At 31.5% G+C, this 16315-nt stretch overlaps 1 protein-coding gene and 1 non-coding gene across 2 annotated transcripts; one reads left to right on the top strand and one right to left on the bottom strand.

Moving 5' to 3' along the window:
- Positions 1-5154: 5154 nt before the first annotated feature.
- LOC114184887 lies at positions 5155-10827 on the top strand. Its single transcript, XM_028072270.1, has 4 exons — positions 5155-5420; positions 5621-7276; positions 7709-8754; positions 10372-10827. Exons 2-4 carry the CDS (start codon positions 5789-5791, stop codon positions 10487-10489), a joined length of 2652 nt encoding a protein of 883 aa, XP_027928071.1. The 5' UTR covers positions 5155-5420; positions 5621-5788; the 3' UTR covers positions 10490-10827.
- Positions 10828-11588: 761 nt separating this feature from the next.
- Positions 11589-11680, bottom strand: TRNAY-GUA. The gene is given in 2 exon segments: positions 11589-11624; positions 11644-11680. It is a non-coding gene; the product is annotated as a tRNA-Tyr (tRNA).
- Positions 11681-16315: the final 4635 nt, after the last annotated feature.

The raw sequence follows: 16315 nt of genomic DNA on the forward strand, positions 1-16315 counted from the left end.
TAATTCATATATACTCACATCTTAAATCAATTTCAACACACACGTTATTTTCCTCTTCTCATTTTCCCATCCCTTTGCATGCTTACAATTCACATACACCACATAAGACACAATCAAAGCTATATACTTATTTCGCATGCCCTCACAATTCCATTACATTTAAAGTATGATTATCATGTTCCCATATTTGCCCAAAACTCATCATGATCATGCAACACTCGGTCATAGTGATATCATCAATAATGGCATTTTTCACACATTTATAACATCATACATTCGAGCTAACATGTATAGATTTATATATTCAACATGGCTAAGCAAGTACTACCAAAACATATTCATCAATCGCACACACACATACACACACATACACACACACACACACATATATATATATATATATATATATATATATGTATATATATATATGTATATATATATATATATACATATATATATATACATATATATATATATATATATATATATATATATATATATACATACACACACACACATTCACCATTCAAGGCCATATCAACACTTAAGCATCCATTGCTAATCATGCTCTTAAGAAATTCAAACTACCAATCATCAGTAACATATATCTCTAGCTAAAAACATTCAATTCAAATCTACACCATTCAAAGTAAAGAAAAACATGTTAGGAATCACCTTTCAAAATTTCATCTAAATCATACAGTTAACGAATCGGGAAACGCAGTTTTACAAAAACTGCGCATACTAGTAGGGACCTGGCGCCTGGCGGTACAAAACACAATTGTTGCTCTCCTCTCAGTAATCACCAAAAGCATCCTCCAAAAGAATCTTATTTTGCACAAACCAAGGTTTGAACCCACAACCATGTCAAGGCCAAGTCAATGCACCATGCCTTATAACCTCTTATCCCACAACCATGCTTGTATGCAAAATAATTAAATAATAAAAATAACCCATAAATGGCATTCACAAAACTCAAACCCAAGTCCTCCCCACACCGTCAACATGCTCTACCACTTAAGCTACCATTGTTCTTATCTTTTCTCTCCACATTAAATAACTTAGGAATTTCCGCTATCGCATTTATTAATTAAATACTTTTTTTTTTATTTAATTTTCTTGGGTCTTACATCAACCACAACAGTTGAAAGTACAGAACAATCACAAGGAATCTTTTGCTGAGCCTAACAAATGTTGTTGAGCTGCACATGAGCTTGAACCAGTGATGAGGTACATTACATGGAATAAGCAGTGAAGTAAAGCCTTGAACATCAGAATATCAGAAGAAGATTATGTGGTTGAGCATAAATGTAAAAAAAAAAACTCAGAAAAGAAGTTAATGTGGTTAAGCCCATAAAACTTGGCTAAGCACTACCCATTTCAAACCATAAAACAATGCCCCCTCTTCTGGTTACACTACTAAAAATTCTCATATTATATGAGAATTTTCTTGCAAATTTGTTAAAAAAATTTGCAAGAAAAGACTTTTTCCTACTATGTTTCCTAAGGATCTAAATTGGTAGGTAATTCCTTCATGGGTAAGTATTTCCTACATAATTATAAAATTCGTAAGTATTTCCTACAAAATTTGTTGCGAAAAGTGTTTTATACAAAATATTTTGCAAAAAAATTGGTACTAATTTCCTGCAATTTTTTTTTTCATAACAAAATTTATAAGTATTTCCTATAAAAAAAATTCAAAACAAAATTGGCAGGAAATATGAGTTTTTTTAGTAGTGTTAGATAATCAAATTTGTGGGTAATAGGCTTCCTTCCTCTTTAAATTTCTTAAAAATATTGTTTAAGGAGAGACAAAATAGAGGTTGAGTGGATTTGTGTGTATTAATGGGTTCACTCTCCATCATGAGTGGCTAAAACTCAAGGAGCAAGGTTGGATGTAATTGATCTTCCCCTTTTCTATTTGCTATTTATCTTCTTAAGTATCAATTGTTGTTTGATTTAGTAGATTGTGAATTGTTTTATTTTTCTCTTTTGATTTAATTGTTTCAAATTGAGTTGGAAAACTAGTTTGAATTGTGGTCCAAACACTTTGCTATACATGTATTAGTGCCTAATTGGTAGCTAGAGGGGATATTGGGCAGAAGAGTCTGGAACATTAAAGTAGGGATTTATTCTACTAAGATTTAAGGAATCACCTTGGGTCTAAATTTCCCTAGGTTATAGATTATAGGGATGCACTTAGATCTACCTGTAAGAGCCCTTCCAGAGCACTGATTCATGAATAATTTTTGTGTGAAAGAAGTTAATAAAAAATATAATTTGGGGAAGGGAGAAAAACATTCAACCTTGTTACTTGTTTTTATTTCAATTTAGCATTTTTTCTAAGTTACAACCTGACATAGTACAACAAAGTAATTTCATAGTATAAATATTGGCAACGCTTGGCAAATTTTTGTGGATATGACTCTTGAATACTACTTCAATACAACAATACACTTGTTGTAATTGATTATTATTAAAAAGTTATCAGTGAGTTGACAAAATGTCTAACGAACACAAACTTATTGGTAAAATTCATCGATAAATATCATGATTTATTGATGCTCATAGAGGAAACTTTTGTACCAATTTTACTGAGGAAATTTACAGTTGATTTTTTTTTCAATAATAAAAACTCTAATTTACCGACAAATTCGTTACCAATAAAAATGTTTGTTAATAATTAATATTCTAATTTACCTACTTATTTATTACTGAAAAAATTTATGTCAATAATTAAAATTCTAAAATTTATTAGTAAAATTTCATCGATAATTAAACAAATTCTTGTAGTTTATTGACACTTTGTAGGACTGATAAGTGCAAAAGATGAATGATATGTTGTTCTTTACCCTCATATCACCTCTTTTGTTTCCCTATAGTGCAAATTGAGAAGTATTTTGGAATATACCTATTTTTCACTAGTTGAAAACGAATGAAACAACCATTTACAAGAGCATCCTAAACTGATTGATCAATTGGTTTAAGCTTTTCAAACCAAAATTTTAAAAAGAATAATTTTTTCCAGTAAACAAAGGGGAATATTAATATATGCGCCCTCAATATGAAGTTTATTTTGTCTAACAATTACACGACCTTGTATTTTAAAAACTATAAAAAAACAACTCCGAGATAAATTGTAAACAAAATAAATTGTACACTACCAATAAAATTTAATAGGCGGTTTTCAACTTTCTTAAACACTTAATATTGTTGGAAAATCTTTCTTTGAAGTTATTAAGTAAAAGAGTGAGAGTATTGCAAAACACATATAAATATAATGAATAACAAGTGATAAGAGAAAGAGAGATGTACAAAAGAGATTTAGAATAGTTTAAAATTAATTCTATGTTTAATACGAATTTCCTCAACCTTAGAGAGATTATTTGCTATATTTTCTATGTATTAAATTACAACCATGCTACACATGTAATTATATAATATTTGAACAAAAAACCTAATGCAGAACTTAATACACCAAAAACACTTTAAAAAGATGTAATAACATTCACAAATAACGAAATAGTATATCACCCATCAATGGTAAGTATTCAAAGATTTAAATCAACGTGTAAAGAATCAAAATTACCACACAAAGTCTTGATTGATGGTTTAAATAAAAATTATAAACTTACAAAATTGTATAAACATTGAAGTTTTTCATTAATTTAAGAAATCCTAATGATTCAAAGTAATCGGTATGTTTTAAGTGAATTTCGAAATATATTTATAGAAATCATTCAGGCTAGAACTTAATAATTTGTGTGAAGCTAATCAATTGTATTATTCTATGATATTTTTGTAAACAACAAAACTCTATAAGAATTGATTTATTATTTGTCGTTTAATTGATTAATTATAATAAACATTTACTTGAATTCGTACTAATTTGAGTTTATATCTCGTTTAAATCTATATTTAAAAGGGAAAAATTTTCAAATTTTCAAATTTTATAATTTTATAATCATTTGACTTTTTATTCTATTACATTTATAATGATATTAAAATTTTAAAACGAGTTTGCATATTAGATTATTATTTTTTGTTTGTGTTTTTATAACTATATTAATATAATTATATGGGATACTACCAAGTGTATTAGATAAGTGATTTCGTTATTTTTAGAATCTTCATGCACCGTATATAAATGACAACTATATTTTAACTTATGGATCAACATGATCCGTCACTTATGTTTATGGAATTGGATTAGAAAATAAATTGTTCATTTCATCATACGAAAAGAATTAGTTAATCTACGTAAAGAGTTAGTTATGTAAATAACAATACATGCTTATAAATAGGTATCTTATTCACTGCATCTATTACAAATGAAATTATTTAAATTCAATTTTTTAATATATTAGAGTGACTTCTAATAAATTAAACAAAATTCATTTATCAACTTGTAAGATTGTATAAATCTATTTTGAAATTTTCTTATATTGATTCAGATGAATTTTTCTAAAGATAATTTATTATGTTTAAAAGTAGTATGAAATAGGTAAGAGATTAAGTTCATGAACTAGTTGTGACATAATGTGAAATGTACGATAAAAGAAGAGAAAAAATTAACACAATATGAATGTTTAATTAAAAGAGTGAATGAACTTTATCATTTTTAAATAAAAATATAAAGTAACAAAATTTTATTTTTAATTGATTAAAAAATTCAACTAAAATTACTGAAATTCAGTTGAAAATTAAAGATATTGAAAGTGATGTAGTTTTTTCTGAAACAGCACGACACAAATTAATATTCATCAAATAACATAAAAGTATAATATTTACTCCAATAGGATATTATTTTAATATTTAACTACTTGGGATGAAATTTCAGCACGAATCCAAATAACGCAATTAATAACAGAAAAAAAAATCACATCGTCTGTCATTTTCATTTTTAAATAGTGTCTTTAACAATTTCATACAATTATATAATATATATATATATAATTAATTAAATGAAACCCAAAATTATTGATGAAACCATACAAGTGCCCCAACTCCAAAAATTCCTTCCGCTGCAAAAGAACAAAAATTGCAGAAGAAAAGAATGTAGGAGAGAGAAAAAAACACAAAATAAGGAAAGAGTATAATAACAGCCGGCCCGGTTCACCGACTCCGGTCCAATTTATCCAACATCGCGACGGTTCGGTGACATCGCTTGTTCCGATTTTGTTTTTCATTTCCTTCTTCAGTGCATTCTCTCTCTTTCTTCTTATCTTGTTTCTCTCTCTTCTTCTCGCATTGTTTTTCTCTCTCTCTTAATACACACCGAACAACCCGCGACGGAGGCTCCGACCCGAATCGGACGACTCGACTCCGGCTCCGGACACTTTCATGTACTCCGCCCCCAATCTCATTTCGCTCCCATTCTCACCTATTTTCATCTTCTAGTTTTCACCATCGCCGAATCTGTGAGTCCTAAATTCCCATTTTCTCTCCCTTTCGATTCATGACACAATCACGTTGGACCAAGCTTCTAATTTTTTCCTCTTTCATTTTTCTGTCGCTTTTATTCTTTGAACTGTACAGCGACATTTGTTGCTAGAATAGGGCAATTTCAATTCCAATACCAATTTCTAAATATTCTGATTTTTTTCTGTTTTCTTTTTAGGTTTGGGATTTTAGGGTTCTGAAGTTTCTGCGCCTAACCCTGGGGGATATTGATTGGGAGGAAGGGGAAAGGAACCCGGGATTAGGGTTTCCTCGGAAGCTTTGTTTTTATAGGGAAAAATCAAGAGGGTATATTTGGGACTAGGGAGAGGGTTAGGTTTAGAGGATAATGTGTATACTGTGTGTTATTCAGAAGTGGTCTCGCCGGGTTGCCACGATGCTACCTTGGTTGGTTATTCCGTTAATTGGTTTGTGGGCACTTTCTCAGCTTCTGCCGCCTGCTTTTCGCTTCGAGATTACTTCGCCTCGTCTGGCTTGTGTTTTTGTGTTGTTGGTTACTCTTTTCTGGTATGAGATTTTGATGCCTTGGTTGTCGGCTTGGCGCGTGCGGAGGAATGCACGGATTAGGGAGAGGAAGAGGTTTGAGGCCATAGAGATGCAGAAGTTGAGGAAGACAGCTACTAGGCGGTGCCGCAACTGCTTGAGTCCCTATAGGGATCAGAACCCTGGTGGGGGTCGGTTTATGTGTTTTAACTGTGGTCATGTTTCTAAGAGACCGGTTCTAGACTTGCCTGTGCCTCCGGGGTTAGGGATTTCCAATTCCAGTATAGTTAAGGATTTGGTTGGAAAAGGTGGCAAGATATTAAATAGCAAGGTATGGTCTGAAAATGGATGGATGTGCGGTCAGGAATGGCTGGAGAATGGCAATTGGGTTGGTGGGTCTATTCCAGGTAATCCCAACAACTGGAGGACGAGTGAGAGTACTGGTCTTTTTGGAGGAGCCGAGCATTGTTCGACTGAGAGGTCATATTGTGGTCTTTTATTTTTGGTCTGCAAGCTTTTGACTTCGTTTTTCAAGAGCATTAGATGGCTCTGGAGAAAGGCTTTTAGAGTTAGTTCAAGAGAAGAATGTTCATCCGATGCTGAACATAGAGCATTCTTGGCAAAGAGGGGTGAAAATGGGGTGGGCCTCGGTGAAAGTAGAGGGGAAAAAGCGCGTAGGAAAGCTGAGGAGAAAAGACAGGCTAGGCTAGAGAAAGAGCTTTTGGAGGAAGAAGAGCGAAAACAGAGGGAGGAGGTTGCAAGGTTAGTGGAGGAGCGTAGGAAACTGAGAGATGAGAAAGTGGAAGCAGAAAAAGATCACAGCAGATCATCAAATCCCAGTAAGGATAAAGAGCGCAGGAAGGAAGCTGAAAGGAAGCGTCAGGAGAAAAGAAAAGAGAAAGACAAGGGTTCCAGTAAGAGCAACTCTGACGCCGAAGAACTGGAGAGAAGAGCTGGCAAGGAAAGTGAGCGGAAGCGGGACTTCGACAAAAAGAGCGAAATGGATCGCCGAGAGCAACATAAATCTGGGTTAGAGAGTGGCAAGGGACAGAATATGGACAATGCACCTAATAAAAATGTCCCTGCAAACAATTATAACCGAGGAGGCACAGGAGCAAGGTATCTTGACCGCATGCGGGGCACTTTTTTGTCTTCTTCAAAAGCGTTTGGTTTCAGTAGGAGCAATAATATTCCAAGTACTGTGGTGAAGGAAAACAAGTTTAATAGTTCTGTAGATCATGTTCATACTGCTCCCAGCCGGAGAGAAATATGTCCTCCTGAGCGTCCTGCTGCAAAATCCAATTTAAATTGTGATGATAGGATCACTCAATCTGTAAGTTGTCTTGCTTCCTATATCCTTTTCTTTGCTCTTTTACAATACTGTTCTAGCAGCTTATGTTGAGTGTTGATTAGTGATGGAGTGCTAGTTACTTTTTTTTCCACATGAAAGAAAAACTTGTGGTTTTACAGATCAATACTACTGTCAAATTTCTGGACAAGGCTTTTGCTGTTATTTCATCTTGAAACGTGTCTATTGTCACTAACTTCCATTTTGTTTGATGACATTCTAAACTTTCAGTCTTTGAGATTTTTGAACATAACATAATTGCTTGTTATTACTGTATATAATCACGATGCTCTAATTAATAATTGCTTGCTATAAGTTTATATTAATTTCTTATTAGAAATCTATATGGTTATCTTGGGTGCACTGTAAAAATACGTACTAATGAAACTGTATTATCATGATGATTGTTCCTTGCAGGTACTCCCGGAATCACAGCCATGGAGCACAGCACCTAAAAAATCATGGCAGCAGTTATTTACTCGATCTTCATCTGTTTCTCAATCTTCGAATTCCAATGTAATATGCAGACCAAATTCGAAACCTCAAGCAGAAACCAAAAGCCCTCAGTTGTCTGCCCAGTCACCAGTTACGCAAACATTTACTAATCCTATTCAATTTGGTCTTCCATCACCATTTAATATTTCTACCCATGCAAGTGTACCAACTAGTAGTAGTCTAGGTTTTTCTCCTGCAATTGAACCACTTTTTTCTCCTGTTGGAAATACATTGCATGTCTTTCGACAAGATGAACCGGAGCTTTTTGAAGACCCCTGTTATGTTCCCGATCCGGTGTCCTTGCTTGGGCCTGTTTCCGAGTCACTTGATAATTTTCAGTTGGACTTGGGAACTGGCTTTGGGACAGAGAATGCAGTAACAAAGCCACACTCTTTGAAAAGCATATCTGCCAGTTCTGATGTTAATAAGCCATCTCCGATTGAGTCACCATCATCCCGGGAGAAACAGAGCTGTTCTAATTGGTTTCCCAGTACCCCCATGGGCCAAGACAGGCGTGGTTTTCCCCTGGATGATGCAGCTGCAAATGAGAAGGGAACGTGGCAGATGTGGAGTTCGGCTCCACTTGTTCAAGATGGTTTAAGTATAGTAGGTGGCCCAGGGAGCTGGCTGTTATCCTCACAGAGGAACACACCAAACAAGGATGATTTTGTGGTTTCATCTTCTCAGAATGCTGTGGCTTCGTTTTTTAACAAAGAAGATAGCATAATATCCAGTATCCATTCTCCACAAAATGTTTTTCTTCCTAATGGCCATAGTGGTGAGAACTTCAGCCCCGTTACTGGTTCGTCTGGATATGATCCTTGGTCGCAAAGTGCTCTCTTCCCACCATTGTCAGGTGGTCTTATAGGTCAGGAGGCAGCCACCAAAAATGATATGATATATGGTAGCCCAAGTGAATCTGCTAGTAGCCATGGGCTTGATGGTTCTCCGGCTAACTGTTGGTCCAAGTATGTATGAACTATTTGCCTAGCCTATATATTGGATAGATAATGTGGAATTTCTGCTTTACATTTATCATTTATATTGTTGAGCGTTTTAATTTGATGAAACTTATTTAGCAAAAAAAGATGAGAAAAAACAATTCTTATTTTTCGAAATGAACTGTAGATCTGTAAACATTTATGGGCAATTTTGTGGAATTCTAAACCTTTTTGCTTCTTTTGTTTCAAGTGTCTCGGTCATGTTATGTAGGTGATGATACGTTGGGAAAACCATTGGTTTCTGTGGCGAAAATTAATTTTATAATACTTAACAAGTGATGGAATGTTTGAATGGAACAGCATGTGTTTAAGTATGTATGTGCTGTGTTGATCTTATTTGTCCTCTGTAGTCTGTTTGTTGAATTGTGTGGGTTGCTTATTGATGATACTCCGACTCAATGTATCTAAATGTATCTATTACTAATTTAGAGCAGTGCTTGTTTTTTGGGTGTTTTTTGAACTGATTGATTGAATAGAATTACAATTCTTCCGTACAGAAAACTAGCTTATAAAGAAGAAATATGTTAATGTTTCAAACGAGGGTGAATTACTTTTTAAACTTATTGGTAATGGTTTGACTGTTTGACTAGAGGTATATACCCAATACAGCATTTCCATCTCTAACAATGTTTCATCAGAGAAGAGCGAGGTGTTGAAAATGAAATATAAATACGATAAAAAAATATAGCATCACAGCTTTTGTCAAATTTCCTTGATTTTGTCTCTTCCGCTGTCCACATCCCACTCATGTATATGAAAGGTAATTTAAGTGTTTGATTGAAATGGATTCATGTGACTTTGGACATCTTTGGATGTCTGATATATAACAGAATAAAATGTATTTAGCTCCAAATTTACCTTTTTTATGTTCTTTAGATTTACTAAAAGTGGAATAGTTAATTGTCAAATGATATTTGGGATTCATGTGTTAGATCTGTGTGATATGTATTGTGATTTATTTGTTCATGAAATGAATGCGGTATGCAATGGACAGAAAGGGATTTAGTTGTTGGTGTTTGACAGTATATTTTCATGTCCTTTTCTTTACTCGTCTGTTCTGTTCGATTGAGTCTTTTGATTGAGTCGTGAAATGTTGTGTGATGGTGTTCATTGATTACTTCTAGCATTCATCAATTTGTTTATCCTTTCAAAGTAATTGTTTGAGAATATACTATCAGCTAAAATTTCAAACTACGGACTTGTTGAACCTTGGAAAATAGTGAAATAAAAACTAGTTGAACCAACAAAAAGAAACAAAACTAAAGAGACCCTCATAATTGAACAGTAAAAGAATCTCTTGTCCCTAAGGTAGAATTATGGCGAAGTCTAGATGCCTCAAATACTTGGACTACTACCTTTTTTCCTCCTTATGATGTGTTGGATTTATTTTTCCTCCTTGATTATGCAACTTGGGTCATTCCTTCCTCTCTAATACAATTTTTAGTGTTAATGTAGACGGTTGAAAAGTGTTGTTTGAAACTAATGGTTTTGCTTATGATATGAGCTTTTATTTTCACCATCTAAATGAAGTTCTAAGTTGTTGTGACGGTAGATTTAACAGCTTTGAATTTTGTTGCTTTGCAGAAAGGAATGGCATGTAGATGGTTCTGTTGAAAGCATAGGGAAATCAGCTGTTTCAAGGCCATATAGTGGAGGTCAACAGCCAACCTCGGATGTACAGTCGTTTTGGTCATTTGATTAAAAAGATGATAGTGACAGGTTATGAGGGATTTGATAAACAAACACAAGTGTTCTCTTGAGGCAAATAGCCTCTTTTGGGGGACGAGTTTAGAATACTGAACCCATTGTATCTTCCTTTCTTCTTTTTAAAGGAAGATTGATGTTTACATAATGTTAACAGCATCAATAGGAATACATGTTGGATTGGATGCACTCTGAGCAAGGTAACAAGAGAGGTTCTGGTGCCCTCATTTCTTTGGAGAATGGTGATTCACATTTCCATGTTTCACGATCTTCAAATATGTATCAATTGATGTTCTTAATCACAAATTAACTCATACTAACATGACAAGCGGCCAATGTGTTTGTGTACGTTACAGTCTCATGACCAGCTGCATCTTTGACCGCATTGTTCACAAATTTAAGGGTGATTTTACCTGACCCGTTTTATCTAACTGTTTTACCTTTTTTTTTTCACACTTGTCTCCTCCCTTGCGATGAGAGGTTTTAAATCTTTGATCAATGTGTTAAAAAATTATCTAAAAAGGATCGTTAAATAGGGTTCAAATCAAGTTACTGATTGCTGCTTTCTTCACCATGTAAGAAACTATCCTGAGATGAGCACGGACGTTGGATCTTTATCATATCCCCACATGTTCTCATTCAAGAATGTAAAATTTTCTGTAATCTGTAATATCCGTCCGTTTTGAAATTATAGTGAGTGGGGATTTTTATTGGGTGTGCCTAAAGTTGTCCTTACAGTCAAATTTTGTAGCACAAAGGTCCCTGCTGAAAATTTAGTTTGGACGTAATAATTTTTTATTTTGATTTATTTATGAGAGAAATAGTTTTCTTGTTATTTATGCATAGAGCACTAGCTGTTGAAACATAAAAGAACTAAAACTAACTATTTATTTTTCTCTTGAATGCAAGATGTTGAATCTTTTGCAGAGCAGGATGTGTTATGTGTTTGGTAAGCAAATAGTTGTTTTTCATATAGAATCATGCAAAAAAATTAATGTTAATATATACTCATATACTTCTAAATGATTAGAAGAAAAAAATTTGTAACTAACAAGATCAAAATCTTGAGACCACATAAAGAAAAAATTTAAAAAAATTCCGACCTGCCGGATTCGAACCAGCGACCTAAGGATACCTATTTGGATTTACCAACTACAGTCCTCCGCTCTACCAACTGAGCTAAGGTCGGAGCATATCCTAAAGATGACAAAGTTTTAACTATCATAAACAAATTTTTATATGTTTCTGGCAAAATTTCGATCTGTCGGATGTTAATTATAAACCCTCCACATTATAAAATAGACTTACTTATATATTTTACCACTGAACTTTTATTGTTTTGTACATTTTGCATTTTTTATTATCATAGATTCTATCATCTACGTTTTAAAATTATATACACCTTATTTGTTTTCATGAATCCAATATTAAACTACTAATGTGTGGCGAATTCAATAATACATAGATCTTAATTATTCAATTTTTAATTTCGGGAATTTTACTACCGAGATATCAATTTTGTTAATTTTATCCTGATATTATAAATTTTTTCTTTTTTCTTTTTTTGGATACCAATTTATTGTCAGCGTGTTGATATAATCAAAACAAACAACATTATTGCTTTAGAAAGAATTTAAGAAAAAAAATATGAAGTAAAAATTTGATTAGAAATTTTATTAAAATATTAAAAATGTATTAAATTTGCATTTGTTATGTAGTAACTTTTATGTTTTATAGATTATTTGACACACAAATATCTTTATTTGATTTTTTATTATTATCAGATGAAAAGTGATTTTTTATTAATTAATTCGGAGAGAAGTATATTAAATATTAGAGTACTTTTATTCTAAACTAATATTATTATATATTTATATGAATGTATACAAATATTTCGATAACTTCTACTTATTTGTGGTAATTATTTTTCACAAAAATAGCTAACTAAATAGATTCTAAATCTGATGCTTTCAAAACAAAATATTTGATTATTTTAAACTAATTTGTATTAGATTAATGTAATTGTATTTTTTTATTTTTTTTATAACTTTAAAAATGCTTATTTGACTATTTACAAAATTTTAAAATGTACTCGTTATGTCACAAAAACTGTCTTGATAAAATTTACATAAATTCGTGGCTGCACTTAATATCTTATTAGATTATAAAAAATGTCATGCAGAACAAAGCACAAGAAAGTAAAGCATTAGTTTAATATTTACTAATATATATTGTATTACAATTTTTAATCAATTTAGCATGCTATATTTCCTTTTACTTTATTTATTGATATTCTTAATGGAATCAAGATAATTTTACAAGATTTTGGCTGGTATTTAATTTGGATACCAAATCCTATAGTTGGTTGTTTTAAAATGCTCATTTAGTACAAGAATAGATAAAATTATTTAAAAACAGAACTTGTATAATCGATATAAAATATAAATATTTTATTATTTAAGTATGAAGTATGTTGGGATGTTAGTAACCAATTGAATTTTTAAAAAGATGTTGCATGTGACCATGTAAAATGAAATGTGTAATCACGTTATAATATCGTTTCTAAATTTATATAAGATAAATATATATGATTTTAAAATTAAAATAAACAAGTTTGAAAAGATGAAAGTTCAACGATAAAATTTGTGAAATTAAAAATGCATTGATTGATTTTGTAAAAATGCAAAAAGTTTAATAATAAATGTATAGTTTAGATATAAGGCATATTTTACTATATATCGAAAGTCACCTAGCATTAGTATATTATTAGACCATTAATGATTTGATAGCTAATTGATAGAAAGAAAAAATAGATAATTTTAAATAATAAGATTCACATCACTACAAGTTTAAAGGCAAAATTCCCAAATAAAATAATATAAAAGGTTAGTGGTAAACTATACTTGCTATAAATTATTGATTTCTTATATTAATTAATCCTAACCATGATATTTTGGGTCATATATAGATTATTTCTAAGTAATTACTTAACGTTTATATATTTAGCATCTTGATTTATCATTAATATTAAATGTATCATAAAATTTATAATTTAGAGTTATTTTTAAATACTTAATATTTGTTACAATTTATGAAGTTATTAACTCGGAGTTGCATTATAATTCTTTGAGATCTAATTATATAAAAAAAAATTCAAAACCTCTAGAAGATACAAGTAAGAAGGCAACAAATTGGTACGAGAATGCGTTTCCTTTATTTCATATTCATTTTTTTTTAAATTTATCTAAATCCTCTTTTACCTATGGATATAATACTTTTATCTCGTATTCATGTCTTTTTTTTATTATTTCAATATCAATTAACTTTTTTTATAATATACAAAATATTATGACAAAAATTCATTGGATATTCTGACTAAAACTTTGTAAGATGTCACGATAGTTTAAGATCTATTCCAAGTTACATTTTTATTTAGTTGGTGGTGCAGTTTCTTAGCATAGTGTCAAGCAAAATATTACGGCTTCATCTATTATGACTGCAAAATTTGTAGCGTGCTATGAGACATCAAATCAAGGAATATGGTTAAAGAATTTTGTCATAGGATTGCACATTGTGAAATGAATTAAAAGACCACTTAAGTTATAATGTGACGACAAATCAGTTGTATTATATTCGAACAATAATAAGTGCTCGAGCAAGTCAAAGCACATTGACATCAAATTCTTGGTTGTTAAGAAAATGTGCATAGTGGATAGATTTTTATAGAATACATAGGGACAAACTACATGATGACAGATCCTCTTATTAAAGGACTTCTACCAAAGGTCCTTCATGAGCATGTTGCTCATATGCAGTGGTGGATCTTGACTAAAATTATTGGGGGAGCCAAAATAATATACTTAAAATTTATATATTTATTATTTTTACTAATTTAATAAAAAATAAATAGATAATTTAGTATAGTTATAACTATAAAAGAATTATCCATTATTTTTTTATATTCTTGAACTTATCAAATTATTCGATCATAACTAAATTTTTCAGCTATTTTTTTTCAATATAAATAACAATATTATCTACAAATATTCATTTTTCATTTTATTAATGTGCACATATGATTCAAAAGTCGTCACAAACATTTTATTTTATTGTTGTGCGGTGTCCTGTTTTGATCTTCACTTCTCTTTTATCAATTTTTTAAAAATGGATTTATTCTTTTGTTTTTCATCAATATACCTATTTAAAAATAAGTTTAAGACTAAAACATAATTTATCAAAATCTAATAAAAAATTAAGAGACAACAAAAAATTATGATCATCAAGTCTACTTAAAAATTGTCTATAAAAAATCACATAATACATTACTTACTCTTCTATATTCATAAAAAATAATATACAAAATGTCATGAGATAAAAAATAGTGCTAAATATTAAACAAGTATTTTACTATTAAATGAAATGAGTTTTTTTTTTCTTTAAAAATGGAAGAAAAGATATAAACGAGAACAAAAAATAATGAGTTTCTATTTAACTTTTTTTTTTCTTTAATAACAAAAGAAATTAGATAAAAGTGATAGATGACTACAACATATGAAAAACTCAAAAGACAATAAAAAGAAAAAATAAAAATTATCTTAATAATTTTTTTAATTTATTATATTTGAATTTATATTTTTCTATTTATTAATATTAAATATTATACTTTATAAAAAAATAAAAATAATAATTAATTTAATTTCATTAATTCTTCAATATAATATTGTTCTGGTTCAGAAAAATACTAGATAATTCTTCACCAAAACAGAAAGAAAGTTTTTGTGACTTGTTTAGGTCAAAAAATCTCTCATCCCTTGACCATGGGAGCAACCTTCTTATTTATATCATAATCAGTTACAAAATATTAAATTCTAGATATACAAAATAAAAAATGAAATTATCTTCTGCTCCCAAAATATCTCTAAATATAATAACAAACTCATTAACTCCTAAAAACAACACCAAACACGGAACTTAATTCAGTTAATATTCTCCCTCGGTGCCTCACCGACCCGATACCAAAATCCACTTGTCCTCTTGGTCTTCAACCGAACCACTCCTCTAGTCCAGTACATAGCTCTCCAAATTTTGCACGATCTTGTCTTCAAAACGAGGAGAGTAGAATTTGTTTTGTCAATAACTGCCCTTCACCACTCCTCGTAAAATCATCATTACTCCCTGCATTCGCGCCTCCACGTGTAACCCATCTAACGGTTCCCCTTTCACTCTCCTTTTTAAATACCAAGCGACGCTTGTTTCGCTCTTTTAATTCGCACCATTAAACTATCCCTTCACCTTTCACATTCGTCACACTCAAGCTTTTTCGACTCCCCAACATCTTTCTCAACCGCCATTTCCTTCTTCCAAGTATTTCTTCTTTTCCCGTTCAAATTTCACACCTGCGCTCTCTTGCTTTCTGTACTTACTTCTTATACATTATTTCTGTTTTCTGTGCTGTGTTTTAGCTTTGCACTTGTTTTTTTCTTCTCTGAACGGGAAATTTGAACGCAAGAGAGCGCAAGTGTGAAATTTGAACGGGAAAAGAAGAAATACCTGGACGAAGGAAATGGCGGTTGAGAAAGATGTTGGGGAGTCGAAAAAGCTTGAGTGTGACGAATGTGAAAGGTGAAGGGATAATTTAATGGTGCGAATTAAAAGGGGGAAACAAGCGTCGCTTGGTATTAAAAAAGGAGAGTGAAAGGGGAACCGTTAGATGGGTTACACGTGGAGGCGCGAATGCAGGGAGTAATGATGATTTTACGGGGAGTGGTGAAGGGCAGTTATTGACAAAACAAATTCTGCTCTCCGCGTTTTGAAGACGAGACCA

Source organism: Vigna unguiculata, chromosome 5 (assembly GCF_004118075.2).
Source record: "Vigna unguiculata cultivar IT97K-499-35 chromosome 5, ASM411807v1, whole genome shotgun sequence".
In the NCBI taxonomy this organism is placed as follows: domain Eukaryota; kingdom Viridiplantae; phylum Streptophyta; class Magnoliopsida; order Fabales; family Fabaceae; genus Vigna; species Vigna unguiculata.